At 41.7% G+C, this 21,979-nt stretch overlaps 1 protein-coding gene across 2 annotated transcripts in view; it reads right to left on the bottom strand.

Moving 5' to 3' along the window:
- Positions 1–21,979, bottom strand: part of DNAJC1 (DnaJ heat shock protein family (Hsp40) member C1) — a 114,181-nt gene that overhangs the window by 29,448 nt on the left and 62,754 nt on the right. For both annotated transcript variants that reach the window (XM_066631196.1, XM_066631197.1), the window contains exon 8: positions 17,707–17,873. In XM_066631196.1, coding sequence (XP_066487293.1) covers positions 17,707–17,873 — 167 coding nt within the window. The remainder of the gene's footprint in view (positions 1–17,706; positions 17,874–21,979) is intronic.

Raw genomic sequence — 21,979 nt, 5'->3', positions numbered from 1 at the left:
AAAAGCTTTGCTTTGGACCTGAAGATCCAGAGTGATGCAAGGATTTCTCCAGGTCACCAACACTGAGAGATTGGGACTGGCATGCCTCAGAGATATTTGCATGAAAATAAAGGAACAGTAAACTCTCTCTCTCTCTCTCTCTCTCTCTCTCTCTCTCTCTCTGTGTGTCTTTCACATTTTACTTTTTATTGCATTTGACATTACTGCCTACCCACTGTGTCTCGTTTAAGTACTTTCATTGCTTTAAAGTCCCAAATAGCAAATGTAGAAAGAGGTAAATTAGTTATAAAACCTGCAAAGTGCGGGATTCAGGATATTCAGCAGATGAGAACTGACTGCAGACTACTGAAGTATAATTCCAAAAGTAGATCCACACAGTACTAACTTAGCAGCTGGTGGATTATAGCACTAAAATCATTAACTGTACCTACTCTTCAGTAATCACCACAAAAACTGAAATTTTGAAAAAGAAAAATCTGGTCTGGTATCACAATACAGAATTCAAACTAACTCCTTCCTGTGCTTCATTCCAGTCCAATGCTTCCAACAGAAGCTAAAGACATGAACAGGGTGGATGTATTCTGTCATTGTGCCAGATATACTGAGATTCAGCATCTGCTTAAGAAAAAGAAAAATCTGCAGTCCTTTAAGCTTTTCTTGCTTTACTTTACCCTGCATGTGGAGAGCAGACCCATGTTTCCCAATGTGGGTGCATGAATGGGGGAAGGCCATCAAGCAAGTGCACAGTCAGGGGAGGAGATGCTGTACCTTCCCCTCCACTTGCTTTTATTCCTGTCTCACAGAACACGAGGGAGAAATGTGACTGAAAAGCAGGGAGAAGAATCATTGGGCAAAGGATGAATTCACCATCCCCTTCCATGACTACTTTTCCCCTTCAGTTGCTCTTTGTTCATAGGTCTTCGGCAGCAACCTAAGCCTTCCAACGCTGCATGCAGTTCTGCCCTTCAACCTGAGCACTGCAACCAGAGCCATTTCACATAATGCTCGTTGCCATACACTTAATGGACAGTTCTAGTCAATTGTGCTCCCTGCTGAGCATACTTGTACAATGCATGCATTTTCAAACCCTTCATGGTTAGGGTTCAGGTTATCTGAGGGGCCACCTTCCTATACATTCCGTGCCATGCTTTTAGGTCATCTGAGGGAGTGCCACTTTTATCCCAAGTTAGAGGGATAGCAGCAGGATAGGCAAACCTTCTCTGTAGTGGTGCAACGACTATGGAACTCCCTAACAGGGGAATTAAGAACTTCCCCCTCCCTCATGGTCTTTGACAAGGGTACAAAACACTTTTGTTGTGTCTTACATTTGACTGATGTGTCATCTGTCCCATGTCCCATGCTTTGGTTGTAAATAGTTGCTCTCACCAATTTGTTGTCACCCATATGATTTTCTTTAATTGTCAGTGAGCAGCCTTGAGCATTTGCTCCAGGATAAGAAAGGCAGGATACAAACCTTTCAATTAATTAATTAATTAGATATTCCCAGCATTCATCACTGTAGGTGCATACTAAAAAAGTTTAGATCAGTGTTTTTCAAACTGTGAATTGGGACTCACTAGGTGGATCGTGAGCCAATTTCAGGTGGGTCCCCATTCATTTCAAAGTGCATTTTATTTTTAATAGATGATGCTATCATGGTATGTGAATGTATTTGGAGATATGTTAGAGATCTGTCCTTTTAACAGGCTATGTATGTAGGCTTTTAACAATGATAGTTAAAGCAGCTTACTGCCGGGTAAGTGTGGATAGGATCACAGACTTTGGGATGTTTAGGAAAACTTTTTAAACAGATCACCAAGTGCATGGGAGGATTAGAAGGGTTCTTTATTCTAAATAATTTTTTTAAACTTATACTTACTGTAAACTTTTAATTTACATATTTAATTGATTGATTTTGCCCTGTTAAAAATTTTCCTGCTTGATGATGTCACACAGCATCACTTCCAGGTTAATGACGACATTTCATTAGATCCCGAAAGACTGTGATGCTAAAAAGCGGGTCCTGGTGCTAAAAAGTATGAGAACCACTGGCTTAGATCTTTATATCTAGCCTTTTCATTTATCTTGTGGCACTGCTTGGCTTAGTGATCCTCCTTGACCCAATATTCCTCAGGCACATGTGTCCCAGAGCATGATCTTTCAACATTCTAGGATCAGCAGCCCACAAACAACAACTGCAAGCACTTTGGACCATAATCTGCACAAGTATCATTCACAGACACAGAAGTATGATTTTTAGCAAATGTTTCTATAAGTGGAAAATTACTAAAACAAAACTAGCTAATGCCATAAGATCAGCACGCAAAACAGATACCTATTATTCTCTTTTAAAGAAACAGCAGAGAGGGTGAGAGAATATGAATCCCATACAAGTAATAAATGACAGCTTACTGCTCCATACCGGAACTTATACAGCTCTAGTCAGATAAAGAATTATTGCTTCCTCTGTCAATCAAAACTCTTTCTAGTCACCCCTCAGCCTACAACCTTATCACAATCTAACTGGACAACCTAAATGGACTGTGAAAGAAATAGGACATTGCTGAGTAAAAATCGCTTATTTAGTCATCTTTGATCTAGATCAGTATGACAAACATGATTGATTTGAGCACAATTTTTATGAAGAAAATTCTGCTTCTTTTTAATCAATTGAAGCAGACATTACAGTCACATTTTTTACTTTGAGGCTATTATTAATTCGGCCAATTAAGCACATATCAATTCTGACATTCCCATCTCCTGAGTGTCATCACCAGGTCTCAAGACAGAATATAATTAAGATGCTTATTTCCGAGTCATGCTGTTTCTGAATACTTCAAAGATTAATTTATTGCAGTTTGCAATTATGTATAATAAACCTATTACAACATTTTTTATCAATAGGAAATGTTAATAGTTTTGGTATTGGATGATCAATACCCTGGAAACACTATCCACATTTAAATAAATACTGTCTGAAGTTACATTTATGCTGGCCCAATTTTAGTTGCATGATCTGTCCAGTTTAGAATCATTCCCAACATTTGCTGTTGTCATGACCATACTTCTTCCTTAAAATAGCTACAGTTTATTCCACCACAAATATAGGCTCAAGAAGTCACATGCCCTGTATCAGGGGTGTCCAAAGTTTTTGGCAGGAGGGCCACATCATCCCTCCAACACTGTGTTGTGGGCCAGGGTAAAAAAGAATTAATTTACATTTAAAATTTGAATAAATTTACATACGTTTACATAAATACGTACATATTAAAGATGCACTCACATGAATGAATGAGGGTCTTGCAATAAAAGGCCTTGCACAAAGCAAGGCTGGTCTTTCCTTTGCTATTGCATCACAGATGTGAAACAGCAAGAAGTGGAGGGAGCCCTCATCCCACAACTCATGCAAGAGGTCAAACAGTCGCCCTCACACTGAGAGCCAGTGTGGGCTCCAGCAAATCTCCGTAGGGCCAGAGGCTCATTGAAGACTGGGGGCTCCCTGAGGGCTGCATTGGGAGTCCTTGAGAGCCACAAGTGGCCCCAGGGCTAGGGTTTGGGCACCCCTGCCCTTTATATACAAAATGACTCAGCTATTTTATAAGCTTAAAATGACAGTGCCTGGATAGGATACTTATGCAGTTCAAAAGCCAAAGCCCTAAAATGTTATTGAAAACACTGCCATGGTGCCTGCATTAGTATGAACACATAATGAAAGAATACTAGTCCTTCCCCTTCAAAACCCTCTGAAATAGTGTCACTGATCCACCGTAACAAAGTGTCTGAAACTTCCACACAGAGCCCATACATTCAGGACACAGTTTCATTTTAAAAGACTGTTATCATCCACTTGGGAGATCTTAGAATGAAAACTTGAAAGTCTCAACCCTCATTTACCTAGTGTTAAATTCCAGCCCCAGAACAACAGGACCACTAAGAAAAAGGTAGCCACAAGGGCAAAATAAAGATCCTCCTGTCTCTGGGATGTTTACTGAACTCAGAAGGGGTTCTGAGCAAACCCTCAGCGGAAGATGTCACCCCTTTAAGCTGGCAAGGGCTGCTGGGATACCTGCAAACATATGAAGTCTGCTGGAGGATGGCTGTCACAGTGTGGGAGGAGGGAATAGCATGGCTTTTGCCATGAAGAAAATCCTACATTGCAGTGAGCACTATCACAAATCCTGCATGGGTGGAAACTCATTGATGTCACTCTCTGATGCATTTTCCTCAGAATGAGTGTATGTTTGCTCTGGACCCCAGAGGAGTTACTCTCCCTAGCCTTTGCTTTTATATAATATGCTTGCAGGTAATCAAAAGCGGGGGGTGGGGAAGAGGTCTCTTTTCCCTGAAAACTTTCACTGCTGCCCCCTCAGCAGCATATAATGCTGAAAAATTTCTCTTTTCATATAATGTAGCATCTTGCTGGCCTGGGGTTTGTGGCTTTCGTTCCACTGTATGAAAAATGGATTAATGCAGCCACTGCTGATCAGAGAGCAGTTCCTTACTCATTGCTGTTGCACCTCCTTGTCTCCCAACATCCTCTTGCTGTTGCACCTCCTTGTCTCCCAACATCCTCAAGTCCATGGAACAATAAAGGATGCTCAGAAGTCCTCAGCAGAGGCTGGAAAGGACCTCCCATGCTGTGCAAGTGCCCTTAAGTAGCATTATTAAGCTATCAGCAAGGGTTGGAAGAAATATAGGTGTTAGGACTGCATTCTGGAGTCAGCACAAAACCAGAAAGGAGAGGGAGGGTTCTAGGACCTTCCTCTATTTGCTTTCCAAGAAATCCTCTGGGATCCAAATTTATGTGAAGAAGTTCATAAGCATCTTTTGAAGTGGTGCATTCTGCCTGCACTTCGATAAATGTTTTTTTCTTAGCTTTCAAGGCATTACTTTAACATCTTGAAAATATTTGTTTGTATATAGGCTGCTGTTTGAACTATTCCACAAAGCAAAAAAATACAAAACTGCAGATACTGCAGTGACAGACTGTAAACCATAAATTTGAAAGTTGCATAAAGAGCTCAAGAGAAAAGCATTACAATTAAGTAGCTCATAAATACTAAAGTTCGTGTTATGGAAAAGAAATTAAAATGCAGTTTTTAATTGAAAGACCAATCTAATTGGTAGCACTTAGTAGAAAGCATTAACTCATTTATTTTCTGATTAGCTTCCAGGCAATTGTTTTAATTCAGAAAAGATGTAAATGCTCTTTAGTAAATTTGATTACGGGACACTCAGGCATGTAGGTCACATAAGCTATAGTTTGAATTGTGCTTAGCCTACAAGACACTGGTGTGGGAAAACCATATCAACAGTGCAATCCTATAATGAAACTGAGTCAACATCACTGCTACATCCATATGATGTCCGATATATCTTAAGACCAGCCCAAAGGGGGAGGAGGAAAGAGTCCAGGCAACTCCATACTGGTGCAGCCCACCCAGTAACACTACCAGTGTCAAAAGAAACCCCCAAACAGCTCATCGCTCATGGGGTGGTCGTCCAATATCAGCATAACATCAGCCCAACATGAAAGGACCCAATCAACACATTTATCCAAACCCAAAGATCACAGCCAAAGAAGCTCCATCAGAGTGAACTTGCAGGAAGCAGGGCAGGTCCAGTCAGCAGCTACTCCTAGGATGACGTGCCCTTGGAAGCCCAAGGAATGAGTACCACAGCAATGGTCACCACCTCCAATCATGGGAAGTTGACTGAGGGCACAATCCTAACCCCTTATGTCAGTGCTTTCTAGCACTGGCCTAGCGGTGCCAATGGGACATGTGTTGCATCCTGCAGTTGGGTGCCACTCACGGAAGCCTCCTCAAAGTAAGGGAATGTTTGTTCCCTTACCTCAGAGCTTACCTTACCTAGAAAGCACTGACATAAGGGGTTAGGACTTATAGAAGCCATGCTGACTCTCCCTCAGCAAGGCCTGTTCGTCTATGTGTTTTGAGATCCTATCTTTGATGAGGCATTCCACCATCTTACCCGGTATGGATGTTAGGCTGACCGGCCTATAGTTTCCCGGGTCCCCCCTCTTTCCCTTTTTAAAAATAGGCGTGACATTTGCTATCCTCCAATCTTCTGGCACCGTGGCCGTTTTGAGGGACAAGTTGCATACCTTAGTCAAGAGATCTGCAACTTCATTCTTCAATTCCTTAATAACTCTTGGGTGGATGCCATCAGGGCCTGGTGACTTATTGATCTTTAATTTATCAGTGAGGTCTGAAACATCTTCTCTTTTAACCTCTATCTGACTTAACTCCTCGGTTAGGAGGGGCCGTTCGGGCAGCGGTATCTGCCCGAGGTCTTCTGCCGTGAAGACAGATGCAAAGAACTCATTTAATTTCTCTGCCATCTCCAAGTCTCCTTTTATCTCCCCTTTCCCTCCCTCACCATCCAGAGGGCCAACCGCTTCTCTGGCAGGTTTTCTGCTTCTAAGATATTTGAAGCAGCTTTTATTGTTCCCCTTAATGCTGCCGGCCATGTGTTCCTCATAGTTTCTCTTGGCCTCCCGTATCACCCCCTACAGAAGCGACTGTGGTTCACACAGCAAAGGGGTAGAAGCAGAGAATGCCTAAGAATATCAACACCTTGGGGTCAAGTTTCCTTATGTGACTAAAACACACACAAATGAATCAGGAGCATATCATGCATCTGTTAGACTAATTGTTATTTCTCTATTGAATTTTTGGGGGTGAAAATGTAATATTGATGTATTTTAAATATCTGTTTTTCTTACAAAAAAATCTGTATAATCTTGATTGAAAGGCTACTTCTCTCTTCGGAAATTTATGCATTACACTGATTTGCACCTACTTCGACAATCTTTTTGTTGCCATCACTACAGCCCAAGGAGTAGGAGAGTGAGAATGCTGTGGCCCTGAGAGCAGAGAAGCCTCTCCTTCCTCTCCTGTAGAGTCCCACCCAGAGGCCAACTGAAGTAAGAATCTAGAAGGAGTATTCAGTCTACTAACAAAGACTAAAGTGTGATCAGGTCAAAGTTTTTATTGCACAGTCTCAGACAGAATAGCATCTGAAAGAGAAACCCATCTTCTCCTCTCCTCCTAGCAGAGTACTTGTACCATTGCAATCAATCCAAAAGTCAGCCAAGTAACAGATGTCAGTGAGCGCTAGCTGCACCAGTTGGTTAGCTGTCTGTTATAGTCTGCAAAGCCACAGGGGCCCATCTAGAAGGAGTAGGTCAGCAACCTCACTGAGCAGCAGCTGGGCTCACACTGGTCACCACAGGGAAGCAAGCTATGCGCTTCCCTTGAGGTTGCCACAGTGTCTTTGCCTGCGGGGAATAAGGCAGTGGTTTTCAGACTGGGGTGTCGCAACACCCCAGACTGAGAGCCTTGGGTAGTTCTCCCTTAAGGGGAAGGGCGGGGGAAGGCAGAGACACAATGCCCAGCATCGCGCCTCTGATCTGGGCGCAGGGGCATGCTGCCACTCACCCCTTCCTGCAGCAGCTTCCCGGGGGTTGGGGGAGCCCAGTGCCAGCCTCAGCCAGGCTCCCCACGCAGCGCAGAACCCTCCAGAAGACAATCATGACCCGGTTTTGCAATCGTGAAACAGGAAGTGGTTTCACTTTCTGCTGAGGCTGGTGCCAGGTTCCCCCAACCCCCGGTAGGCTGCTGTAGGCAGGGGTGAGTGGCATTGCGCCCCTGTGCCCAGATCAGAGCCGTGATGCTGAGCATCACGTCTCTGCCTTCCCCCCACCCCCGCTGCCTGCACCAAAGACTTAGTGGCTCTCAAACTCTCCCAGAGACACAAAACTCTCCCAGAGTTTGAGAACCACTGGAATAAGGAGAAACTCAAGAGAGAGTAATAAGGGATCAACAGCGGCATCAGTAACACATGCTCTCTGGATCAAGATGCATGCTTGGTGTTTGTGGGGAGGAAGTGGCTTCACCAGCGTACAGTTACAAGAAGTGATGACATGAGGGTTAGGAAGAAAGAACAGTCCCTTTCCCTTTAAGGTAATTTGGTTTGTTATGGGGATAAGGGGCAGCTAGTTACATTCCTTATTCCAGTGGTTCTCACACATTTAGCACTAGGACCCACTTTTTAGAATGAGAATCTGTCAGGACCAACCAGAAGTGACATCATCAAGCAGGAAAATTTTTAACAATCCTAGGCTGCAATCCAACCCACACTTACCCAGGAGTAAGTCTCATTTTTATCATTGTTAAAAGAATATAGATAGTAGCTTCTTAAAAGTACAGGTCTGTAACATTTCCCCAAATGCAGTCACATACCAAGGTAGCAGCAAGTCTAATATATTAAAAATAAAATATTGAAATGAATGGGGACATGCCTAGTGGGTCCCAACACACAGTTTGAGAAACACTGCTTTAGTCTATTCCTTCCCTGCCCCCCATCCATGTTATATTCCTTCAGTCAGTTCCAGATTCAGAATCTGACCAACGAGAAGCAGGCACAACATTTAAGAGGAGAGGGGGGGAAAGCTATGACAAGATCAAACTTGCTCATGTCAGTGTTCAAATTCTGAGCATGAGCAAGGGGGGAAAAAGCAAAATGTCACGTGTGGCAAATTTTCTTGGTCACAAACTGCAAATATTTAAATCGTAAGTCAGGCCCTGAACTATGAGATTGACCTTAAAGATCACATGATAAATCACAAAAGAGAGAGAAAGTTCTCAGATTTTGGAATATCCTGAAATAGCTTTTCAAGTTTTTCTACAAATATAAGGAATCTGGACTCTCATTATCGGAAGTCCCTCTTTCTACAGTGATTTGGGGGCCTTAACACTAACTACACAAACTGATTTTCTGTGAGAGGCCCCTGTGTAGCTGGGTAATATTTAAATGATCTAGTTCTATGAGTGGGAGCCAACCATAAAATTCACACTCCTCTCTTGGTTCTCATGCAACTAGGATAAGATTAAAGGCAGTGAAGTCATTACCACTTGACAGGTGTTTGCAGTTTGACTCATTCCAAGTACACTGCATTGCACCAGACAGTAATGGGCACTACTTCCTAGACATCCCAGCAGAAGATGATAAGCAGCCAAGATAAGTAGCTTCCTGCTCTCCCAGACTACTGCACATTCCCTTCTTAACGTGCTCACTGTGAGAAATCAGTTGTGAAGGCTACACAACTCAATCTGTATCAGTTCCTGTATCAATCTGTATCAGTTCCTGTCTTGTGTGCGGACACACAGCATCCCATGCTGCTGGATTATGGGAATCAGAGGTACTGAAATTGTGCATATAAACCCTTATTTTAGAGAGGTGCCTTTGGATCACACAGACATGCAGACTCAATCGTAATCTGCTGTAATGCAATCCTTTGGGCATTAGGGCCAAGGTACACTCAGGACAACATCTGCACTGCAGGCTTATTTGCCTTTATTTGATTTAGTGAAGTGGTTCCCAATCTTAACAGTGCTATGACACACCTCCACAGTAGATCATGACATTCCTGGTGGTGCCAGAGATGCCTCTTCTGTGTCACACCAGGCTGGCAAGCCACTCCACTGGTTTCTGCAAGCCTCAGAATGGCCCACAGAAGTCTCCAAAGCCACTTCCAGTTTTCAGAGGCAAATTCCAAGGCAACCCAGAGGAAGCTTCCAGTGATGCCCAATGCTTCCAGAATGGTTCCAAACTTTAGCCTCTGCCATAATAATAATAATTATTATACTTTATTTTTACCCCGCCTTTCTCCCCGAAGGGACTCAAGGTGGCTTACAAAACAAGGTTAAAACAAGTTAAAAACATAATTTAAAAGCAGATAAAAAACATATCATAAAAACAATAGTCAGATAAAAACTAATCAGGTAAGAGCATAGGGCAGCAAATTAGAAAAGGATCAGGCCTATAAGCAGATGTTAAAAAATGTTAAGAGATGTTAAAAAGATGTTAAAAAGGCCAGGAACTCAGAAGGCTCGTCTAAACAGAAGGGACTTCAGGCCTTGTCGGAAAGTTACAAGAGAGGGAGCCGTTCTTAAGTCAAGGGGAAGGGAATGCCATAGCGTTGGTGCCACTACTGAGAAGGCCCTATAATCTCACTTGATAGTCTTAGGCAAGGTATACTCCCCCTCCACAGCCGCAATGAGGACATAGTACTAACCTACCTTGCAGGATTGTTGTAGGGTTACACAAGACAATAAATGGAGAGCTTTGAATGCTCTAAAGCAGGGGTGCCCAAACCCCGGCCCAGGGACTACTTGTGGCCCTTGGGGACTCACAATCCAGCCCGTGGAGAGCCCCCAGTCTCCAATGAGCCTCTGGCCCTTTGAAAGCTTGCTGAAGCCCATGCTGTCCCTATGCAACTGCTCTCAGCGTGAAGGCAACTGTTTGACCTCTTGTGTGAGCTGTGGGATGAGTGCTCCCTCCACTTCTTGCTATTTCATGTCTATGATGCAGCACTGGCAGCAAAGGAAAGGCCAGCCTTGCTTTGTACAAGGCCTTTTAAAGGCATTGAGCTATTGCAAGACCTTCATTCTTTCATATAAATTCCATATCTAATATATTAATTTATTCAAATTTAAAATGTAAATTAATTCAGCCCCTGACACAGTGTCAGAGAAATGATGTGTCCCTCCTGCCAAAAAGTTTGGACACCCCTGCTCTAAAGCACCATATAAATGCTAAATAAACTTTTATTCATGCTTGTTAGAAGATATTTTTTCCCCCATTGGACCTCATTTGTTTAGCTTAGCCCATATGGGAAAGTTATGCTGGAAATGTACAGATTCAGACCTTAGGAAGTCTCCATGGGCAGTGAGGTCCACATGTTTGATCAGCCTCTATGAAGGTATCTGTGCATGCCCAAGTCATTATTGGACTAGCTAACAAAAAGACACAATCAGAAGAGCATTCTCTGCATCTGCTGAATCTGTACATTTCTGAGATGCAAGAAGAAGCTGACAAATCTCAGCTTCTGAATAACAATGAAGCCTACAGAGAGATAGGAACGTGCACACCTGACCCAGGGGATTTTCACTCACATTTTTTTTTGTACTGCAATAAAACAAGGATATTTGCTCTTCAAACTAATATGATTTAATGAAGTAATACCATGTAGCATAGCCTGGGGTGGGCAGACTTCAGACTTGAACGATCTTTGCATTTTACTAGAATTCCAAGCCCCACCAACTGAAGCCAGGTACAAAAAAGAGTGGCTGGGGGAGGGTGGAAAAACTCAATGCAAAATGGAGGCTTTGAAGGTGGGGCCCATCATCTACTGCATGCCATGAGACACATACTGGGATAACATCAATACACACTTACCAATCTACCTCTCAGGTGCTGTAGATCTGGGATTTCAACACAAAACTCTATAAATGGTTAGTAGAGCTGCACAAAGATCTGATCAAAGGCACCTAATTAATAATCCTATTTTAAAGGCATCCAAGGTCAAGAAATATGCAGTTAGGCACAAGACCTGCTATGACAATCAATTTTAATTTTTAACTTGCTATTGTTAAGCTAATGGGAAACCTAAACCATTCCCAATCGCTTGCGAATCATCCAGAGGACCAACCACTAGATCCCAATCTAGCATGCTTCTCCCAATTGATGTTCACACAAATGTTGCAAGTCAAGACTTAATGTGGTCTTCTAACATAGGACTCATGCATTCCTTATACAGATTGTGTTATGTGCCCCAGGCCTATAGTGAATTTACAGGCTGGATAGGGCATGGCTAGGCCCTGATGTCTTGGCCTGCATACAAGCAGTGTAGCACTGATGCATCATTGGATTGGCGGATGCAACAGGGCATAGCAGGGATGATGCAATACCCTGCAATACCATGTCACAAGACTATGAGTCATACTGTCACCAGATCATACCCTGCTTCCCATTGGCCAGTGCCAATATATATTGCAGCTTGTGCAAGCTGCTGTGTGGGAGATGTTATGTGGAGTGTCTGTGGGAAGCTACGTCGGTGGAGTTGATGATCTGAGTAGAGAAAAGTGCTATCTTGCTGCTTGCTTGCTGTGCTGCCTTTGCACTGTATATAACTTGCACTGTATATAACTTCAAGTAAAGGACATCTGGTGTTGGAGCACTGCCGTGTCTGTTCCTCATTTTCCTGGAGTATCTGCCTGACCTTAAGTCTCTGGAGCTGCAGAGTCAGCTGTATACTCAACAGACTGATTATCCCTTAGCGAACTGCTTGGGACAGGAAGATTTCTGGATTTCAAATTTCTCTGGATTTTGGAATAATTGCATAAATATAATGAGAAATGCTTCCTTTTGCTCTTTTCACTGTTACCCATATGGGTGTCTGCAAGCCTCTGACATTCTTCAGTAATGTCTGTACAGGTACACACCACTGAGCAGAGGACAGAACTTACAGCCTCCACCTGCACTATACACAGGAATGAACACAAGATGTTCACACTACAGAAGGTTTAAAAAACCTTGTACAAAAATGTCTGGATTTCCGAATAGTCCAGATTTTAGATGTCTGGTTAAGGGGTAATCTACCTGTATAACATTTATACTGCAGTTGCCTGCAGTCCCCCACCTACTGATGGCTAGGAATATAAAACCACAAATCCGAACACTCAGAAAAGTATAGATTCACTTTAACTATTGGTTTCAATGAATTTTGTTATAGAGTATTCTCTTAATACAACTCAATACAATTGGCATTACATAATACCTTAGCAGAGAGCAACAACAAAAGAAAAGGTTATTAAAAACATCTGATTTAGACATCCTTACAATCACTGGCAGATAATGCAGGCATATTAGAGGCATTAAACTAAAACCAGTACCACAAGCCTGGAAAGTATATTCAAGTAACCTATAACAGAATGCCGCCCAGAACAAGTGATGCATTATTTGCTGCCTAAGAAAAAAGGCATTCTCTGATTTCAAAGCAGCACAGATGTGGTAAGCAACAAAGCAAAAGAGAACAGGTGGCAAAGAATCTGGCAGGACAAGATGTGCAAGGGTAAAAAAGTGAAACAAAGATTTAATCAGAAGTCTCTTTCCTTACACTTTCTGGCAGAGCTGCAATGTTTAATCGATTAATCTAAACATGTGATTAACAGATGAAAAGCCTTTCAATCAACTAAATAGACATGCACAATTAATGAGACAGCAGGGTTTTTTTTTTTTGTTTTTTTTTAAAGGCTAAAAAAAAGAATGAACACCAGGAGCATACTATAGAGTTCATGGGATGACTTTGGGCTACTCAGTATCACTCAACCAAACTTACTTCAAGGGACTGCAATGGGGGTAAAATAGGAAGGAGAAGAAAAATAAGCTCATACAGGGCCATGAACATCTTTGTAGGAAGGACAAGATGCAATAAAATTTTAAAGGACTCCGACTTTGTAAAGTCATTCAAATTTAAGAAAGTTTCCACTTAAAGGCATCTCACGTCACGATCTTTCCCTTTATCTCCTACCACAACATGGGCTAAGTAATACATTCTACATCCGTGTTCTTCAACCTGTGGGTTGTGACCCCAATGCAAAGCCTCACTGGGCGGTTGCCGCAATCTTTCAAAGCCTGTGCAAGTGAGGGCTTGGATCCACTTCAACAATGGTACTGCCTTATCAAAACGGAGTTCTTTAGATAAACCTGCACCAGGCTCTTCTCACTGTCTTGTCCTGCAACTCCTAAGGCTAGCCCTGCTCAGGCTAACATCTCACAGGGTTGTTGTGAAGATACAAGAGGTAGGGGGAAACAGGGCAGGTGGGGGCAGGCAGACTGGGGCCCAGGAAGGGGCAGGATTGGGGAGTGGGTCCCGAGCCTCATACTTTATCTCTTTTGGTCGGTTGTGGCATGAAAAATGTTGAAGACCACTGTTCTACATGCTATAGGCCACTCCCTGGAATTCAAAAATATATGCAAAGGACGGCATTATAAGAACTCAGTAACATATTGTGGAGTTTTTTTGGCAATTTTCTAGTTACACATTTAAATTATTTGGCTATCAACAAAATGACTAAGACTGCTTTTAAGTATATAAAACTGCAGTCAATTTGGCCAGTCAGAGGAATCAGCAGCTGACTGTCCAGGTAAAATTTGCCTAAAACTGCCTTGCATATTTCAGAGTGATTTTTTAAAATGACAATTACATTGACACATACAAGAGAGGAAAATCTGAAGTGGTTCATCCTTCAGAGTATGCATATATGAACAGGAGCGGGTGGGCTGTAAATCAACAATCTCTATGGGATTTTTTTTCTCTCCCATTCTCCCTTGCATAACCAGCAATGGTGTTGAATTTCAGAAAGTAGGCAAGGAATACATATTTATATGTTCTATCTCTGGGCACTAGATTCCCCCAAACTTTGAGCCCAGTTCACAGTGAGCTCACCTCACCTTTTCTTTTCTATCCAGGTTTATCAGATGGCAGTCACAGCAGCACAGAAGCCTCACTTGGGGCCTCTGTTAGATCAGTCACCAACTTTGGGTGTTACTGCTGCCAGGTTTGGGGGAGAGGGAATTTTGCGGAGAGGGAATGGGCAGCTGAAGGGCTCATGGAGATACTGAGGTTGCAGAAGCCCTCCTGATTCTTGGTTTCCTTTCGCTATGGATGATGCCTGTTAGTGGGAATATGATGAGAATGTCTAAACTAACCTGTGTTTTAAAAGAATGATTTTTCTATTAAGACAATCTTCTCAAAACACATTTTCCACAAGTGAGGAGATGTAACAATATCTCTATAGGTTGTTTTCAACAGATGTGCTACATTTGCTCTCTGGTTTGTGCTCCATTTACTTTCTTGGCATCATAACAGAAAACAGCATTCACTTCAAATCCCAAATCAAGTTTGCCAAAACAAGTTCCCTCTCTTCTCTTGACTCCAGTTAATACTATGGTGACTTTTTAGATTGACAGCAGGAAGATAATGATTAAATAGGAACAGAGAAATATGATAGGTGCTTTAATAGTACATACAGAGCAACAAATGCATCTGATGAAGCAGGAAAGACAATGACATCTATATCTTCCAAGTATCCCTTAAATCCTAGCAATAGCCTTTTCACCATAACGTTCAAATAGAATTCCACACACAGATAAATGCGAAGTAGGAACTAAATCTAAACAAGGCGAACGACCTGTCCTTGCCTTCTTTTGAACCAGATCCAAAGAAAATCCCAAACTAATTGTAAAGAGCACACATAGCAGAGGAAACAAAACTGTACGCTATCAGACACAATCATACACAGAGCTTTCCAAGCCCATTATAAATTGCATTCTATTGGATCAGGTCCACTACTGGTGGTGGGTTTTTGTTTTTTTTAAACCAAGTTACCCTGCATAAAATGACCTATGTTACAGGGAGCTGGAAATTAGCCAAATAGTTTCAGCAGTGACATGCTTTCAAGGCTTCTCCTAGCCAGCGCTTCCCAAACTATCCAGAAGTTTGGGAACTGCTGTAAGTTTTTGCAGGAGAGGGGCAAAGGAAGCAACGTGATCACCAGGATCGTGCCGCTACTAGGGAAAGGGTTTATTTATTTATTTTAAATCACTGTTAGCAGTGCCAGCCTTAAAAAATTTTTTTTATTTCACTAATACCACTTTGAAAATTTTAATTCAGATGTTCTATATAAGTCTACGCCAAAATATATTGGTTCATAGAGCTATTTCCTTGACAACTTTGTGTTTGAATGTTTTGGGGGGGGGAGAATGGGGGGAGAAAAAATTCCTAGTAAAGAATATAATCACTTCATGGTGTTTTGATCAAGACCTACACCTCTATAGATTTGTTAGCTGAAAAGGCAGAACACCAAGTACGCATGTATTTTAAATTCACACAATTTCAATAGCATTGAGAAAGTTTCTGCAGATGTCCATATTAAAATGAAGCTGAATCTCAAGTGTGCCGAAACTGTTTGCAGATCAGTGACAACGGTCACAGGAAAAAGCACCAAATGCCAAAGCCTTATAAAGCCCTCAGCAACAAAATCACATGGCTCATTATTACTCTCTTAAATGTGTAAGATTTTGGGCTTCCCTTCATGCATTGGTAACTGGCACCACGCTCTGCAAATCCAAGATAATGGTCACTTTTGCTCCCCTGCAGTGTCCAAGACTCACTTCCTCAATGTGTGGTAAATGAATTGCTATCAATCACAATTGCCTTATTAGGCTCATGTAGAGCCACACACCTACGAATCCATCTGCCTTTCATGTCTTTGTAATGCCCACTTTGAAGAGTTTTTTGTTCCAAAGCCGAATCAACCATTCGCTCCTTCTTCCCCACTCCCCAAATCTTAAGGGGGCAAATGGAGATGATTTAACATTTCAGAATATAGCAAACCATGCATACAAGAGAGTAAAAGAAAGCATTTAGCACACAGCTGTTCCATGTGTACTGGCAAGGTATGGCCTTCCTAGAACAATTCAATCTGTTTCCCAGTATTTTGTGTGCAACAGCCTTAAAAAAAAAAAGACAGTTGAGCAGATGCTTTCACAAGAACCCACACATTTTCATACATGAATGGGGATCTACCTATGTTCAAAAGTGCAATAGAGGAAACTGATGGAGAATGAATCTGGGTAGAAGGACACTGCATGTGACTGCTCAGCACGGTCAGAATGGATAAATATCTAAAAGCTTCTTTAAAGGCCTTCCCAGGTGACTAAAATAAAAAAATTCCAGGTTGGAAGCAAAATTAACACAGGCCGCAATCCTAACCAACCTTCCAGGACTGACATAAGGGCAATGCAACGCAGAGGTAAGGTAACAAACACTGCCTTACCTTGAGGAGGCCTTCATGACTGCCCCCCCCCAACTGCAGGATGCCAAACATGCCCCACTGGCATAGCTATGCAAGTGCTGGAAAGTTGGTTAGGATTGCGCCCACAGAGTTCTTCACTTAGGTTGTGTCAGCCCTATTTTCTCTCCCAGGAAAGGAAGAACAGTCCCAAGTTTATCCCCACCCCCACCCCATGCTTTGGTAAGTACAGAACTGAGTTCCCTCAGTGGCTGAAGCCATGTCAAAATACATAAGGCTATGTCAGCATAGCCCAGGATCCTACCCTCCCCCTATCTTGTCAGTAGTGGGGTCCAAAGAGACAGAGAAATACCTGAACTACTGCAGGACAGCTACATTTCCACTCTAATGGGACTTGTCTTTACAATAAATATGCTGCAGAGTTAACCGCTTCAAACTTTGAAAAACCTGTACTGAAAAGAATGGGAAGAGCATAAAAACATGACAGTGCTAACTTCAGTGGAACTGGTAGATTATGCTGTTAAGGATTTATGCTGTGGCTGTATTAATAAGCAGTCACACACATAATTTTTGCATGTTTGGAACACACTACATAAAGCTCATTACACCTGTCAGCAGTGGATCCAGCATTGGGCAAAAGCCCTGGGTGCTAAGCCCGCGCGACGCTAGGACAGCACAGGAAGCCTTACTGAGCTCCCAACGTGGTCAGAAACTGTGTTTTTGGAAAACCAGAAGGCTTCTCCAGATGATCTTAGAGTTGTGCGAGGCTCCATTACATTTTGAAGGTGCAGGGTGGCATACCGCGCGGGGGGGGGGGGCAGCATCATGAACCTTCACTCTGGAAATGGGTAAGTTTGCCACTGACACCTGTACTATTAATATAGCAATTAGCATTACTTTAGCTCTCTCATATTGGGTGGAGATTTACATTACTCTTGACCTTTATCAGTGGATTTGAAATGTTAATTGCACATTGTTATGTTGTAATATTAGCCACCTGGATTTGATCTATAGGTGTACTTGCCTTCTTTTTTAGCGACTTGTTTCTTTCTTCCAACCAATCATCCATTTGTTCCTCAATCTCTTCAATAGAGGTGCCAGGATCATATGATGGCAGATATGCATTTGTTTCTGCTGCTGTGTATACCGGAAATTCAGGCTTGGGTTTCTTGACTTTAGGTTTCTTTTCCTCTGCAAAATAAACATGACTTAATCACTAGCTCTGTTCAGGAACTTAGCTCAGAGACACAGTATATCAACACATAAAAAAAGTTATTCCCATGCTTATAGGTCACAGTCAGAATCAGGAGCAGCCTAAGTGGATTTGCCACCTGTACTGGGGGAGACTCACTACTCCTGTTAGTATGCAAGCTCTTCAGTCAGCCTCATGGCTAGGCCAGGAGAGGTAAATTCAGGCAGGAAATCTTAAACCCATAGAGGCAGTGTTCAGATGTAACCACTAATCTCCATTAAATGAATAAGGTTAGGAGAACTGCGGAGTCCATGTACTCCTTCTTCCCTTTCCTCTTTAGTGCACATGGAGGACAAATGTAAAAGTTTCCAATTGCACATTGTTTGAAATAGAAAACTGGTTTATTACCTAAAGTTCTCAGAGTTAATATGTAATAGGATTGGAAACCACAGCTTGACGCTGGCTTGTTTTATCTAACTGTAGTGTAAATCAAGCACCATTCCAGGTTTACATGTAACAAGAAACTGGTTTAGTTCAAACAGAAAAAGGAAGCTTTAAATATGAAATTCCTTCCATACTAAAAAGATGGTCAGGGAACTAGAGACTAATAAAATACTCATATCCTGATTGTAATGTGCATTTCAGGAGTTAACATTTTACAGCGAAACCATTTTCCTTGGATCTACTGAAACATACTTTATTTCAGAATATACTTCAATGTGAAGCACAGCAAATGGTTGTATCCAAAGAATTCTTAATGGCCCAATCCTATGCTGGATGGGTGCTGTGGAATGCACATTGCACCAATGCAAGCTGGTTTTATGGTAGCTGCAAAGCAGCCTCCACTGGTGTGCACTGCCTGGTTGCTGGCAGGGAGGCTGGAGCAGCCTCCTGTGCACCAGCAGATGGCCGAAAACTCAGTAGAGCAGGTAAAACCACACAAGGGGTAGAATGGGGAAGGGGAGGGCAGAATGGGGCAGATAATTCCAGAGGGGGTTGGCGGCTGCAGTGCACACCAAAACCTGACCTTCTTCCCAGGTCAATGTGGATCTGCACCAGTTACAGAGCTGGTGCAGGTTCAAACGGGCCTAGATGGCCTGAGGGGGCTATCCCCCGGGCAAGGGGACAAATGTTCCCTTACCCTGAGGTGATAAACTCCTCTGAAACTCCCCTGCAGGATTCAGTGCAGGCTGTGCTGCATTGCTGCACAGGGAATTGTGGCGGATTGGGCTGCAATGCTAACCACAATTTTCTGAGAATAAACCCCACTAAACACAATGAGATTTCTGAATAGACATGCATACGACTGCATAGTCTTGTTTAAATCATTGGGACTTAAGTTTTTCACAACTAACTTGTTTCATTTATTCCACTGGGTTTAGCCATGACTAGCTTTCTCAAGATGAAACCCAAGGAATTTAAAGGGAATATGAAATGCATATATGGGGGATTTTCAGCTTTTTAAATACTATATCTGAGATCCAACACTGTAATGAATTTAACAAAAAATGAGTTTCTTTAATCTAAGTAAGTTATGCGGTAATCTTTTCCCAAACATCCTTCTTTCTAAATACATCATGATGGAGATGATATGGCAGACAATTTGTTCTACCAGCTAATGAAAATAATATCATTAACCCAAATAAGTCTTTCTCAGACTCCAGTACAAATCCCTCTAATCAGTTTCATAATATCCTTATGTCCTACTTTCCACTATAGAGGACAAAAATGTTAAACCCACCTTTTTTGGGGTTTGGGGGAACTACAAAGTTAGGTAGATACAGGACAGCTCCAATTTTGTTTCAGGTTGTATTTTGCTTTAATCACCAAAATCAATCATTTTAAAAAGTTAATACTGACATTGCAGGGTTATAATACGCATGTAATGAGACAACTTGGAAAATTCACACCACCAAACAGATAATATTGCTTGTAGAGTTAGTGTCAGAAAACTACAGAATCGATCAGGTTCCTGACTGAAATCTTTCAAAGACTGATGCACACAAGTATATACAGTTCTTGGTCCAAGGGACAGGATAGTGTACTTAGACCTGGAAGGTAGAGGCTTGGGAGGTGGACTTAGACCTGGAAGAGACAGGTTCAAATCCCTGTTCAGCCACGAAGCTTCCTGGGTGACCTTGGGGCCAGTCACTGTCTCTCAACCTAACCTACCTCACTGGGTTGTGGTGAGGACAAAAGGAGAGAAGGAACTATGTATACCATCCTGAGCTTCTTGGAGGACGGGCAGTATAAAAATGTGAAAAATAAATACTTCATTCAATACTTTTAAGTTGCAAGCAATTCCACTGAAAAGCAATGTGTCTGTGGTGTTTGATCACAGACAGATGCTCTCACTAATGCAAGTCATTCAAGGAATGCTGCATGTGTGAACTTGTCCTAAGTCTTCCTTCATCTGGTTTCAAGAGCAATTGGGGGGAGGGAGAAGGGTGAAGGTGGTATCAATCACATGTGGCTTTAATCTGAATACTACCTACCTGTACACATAAATCTGCTAGATTACAGCTCTCAGAATCATCAAAAGAGGGTGTAAAATCTCTGCATATAGTGCAAATCTATAGAACCGAAGGGAACCCATGGAAATCATATTATGGCATTTTGGTGCACCTGTTAATGCAAACAGTCCTCTGCATTAACTCTTAAGAACCTTGCATTACAGTTTTCCAGCATACAGATTTTATCCGATTTATCTTCAGACACAAACAGATATTACTTACAACTGATTTACAAAATTTACACTTTAAATTATTCATGGGAATTCCCCTTATTTCCCCAGGAGTATTCTGTTTTGTTTTTAAAATGAGTATCTACTAGATCAGAACAGTCAGTAGCTTAAGAAACAAAACATTTTCAGCATATAGAAAAAATAGTTGTACATCCTTCCCCAGCCTTCATCCTATCATTTATAACCTTTTCCTCATTTAAACCCGTTTTCAAAAAAAAGGACAGAAAAAAAGAACATTGTCCTCCAAAAACGAAGCCAAGTTATTTATTGCAGTTGATTGGGTAAGTGGTCAAGAGAGAGTCTCACCAAGTTCTAAGTCAAAATATCAAAGGGGTCACAGCTTTGCCTCTACATGCATCTACATTCTCTACAGATGTGTATAATTTTGAGCACATTTTATAATACTTAAAGTCAAACCAATTTGAAACTGCTATAAAAATGCACCCAATCACTGAAATTATTTCCAGGCACAAAATCAAGACAGCCTCACAATGATTACTTCTCTGAGATTTTACCCCAGTCCTTTCTTTGGGGACTATCAGCATTTCTTTCACATTTCTCCCATGGATATTTATTGCTCAACTGATTCACTGCCCAACAATATACATCAGAAATTCAGGTATCATTAGGTAACTTCATACAACAATTACCACATCCTGAGCAGAATGCCCCCCAAAGGAGGCTTGCCTGGTGTCAACTGTGTTGTCAATCCGACGCCAGGTGAAGACATTTTTATTCCAATATGAAGAGGAAGCTGGTTTTAAAATTGTTTTTATCCACTCCAGGGGGTCGAATCATTAAAAATGTGAATTCCATTCTGGTTGATCAGTACTTTAAAACTCTCCAGTTCTGGTTGAAAAAGTTGTTTGGTGACCAGTTCAGATACTTTGAACCAGTTTAGATCCATTTCATGCAGAAAAATAACAGAACTCTACAAAATAAATACTTACAATGTCATGTATTTGTACAATGCATTTGTTTGCGATATACAAGAACTATTTAAATAAGAAAAATAACTTGACTGCTCATTTTTTATTTTTTAAAAAGAATTTAAAAAGGAAATGCATACAATACAATTAAAAATAGGAAAATAAAACTTTAATCATATTATTGCAGATGGACCACCTGCTTTCTGAACCATATATTTTTGAACCCATTACCACTTTGTGTGTATAGGGGTTACATTCTGGTTCATAGCAGTCAAGGGATTTTGTTTGGGTCTCGTTCTGTTTCATAAAAAAAAAAAATCATTGACTTGTTTTTATTTATTTGGGTTCAGGTTCCATTTGACCCACTCTGCTCAGTTTTTAAGTACTGTGTCATTTTTATTCTGTTTTCGTTTTAATTATGATTTTATATATA

The sequence above is a fragment of the Tiliqua scincoides genome, chromosome 5 (assembly GCF_035046505.1).
Source record: "Tiliqua scincoides isolate rTilSci1 chromosome 5, rTilSci1.hap2, whole genome shotgun sequence".
Taxonomy (NCBI): Eukaryota; Metazoa; Chordata; class Lepidosauria; order Squamata; family Scincidae; genus Tiliqua; species Tiliqua scincoides.
This window is presented reverse-complemented; position numbering and strand designations above follow the sequence as displayed.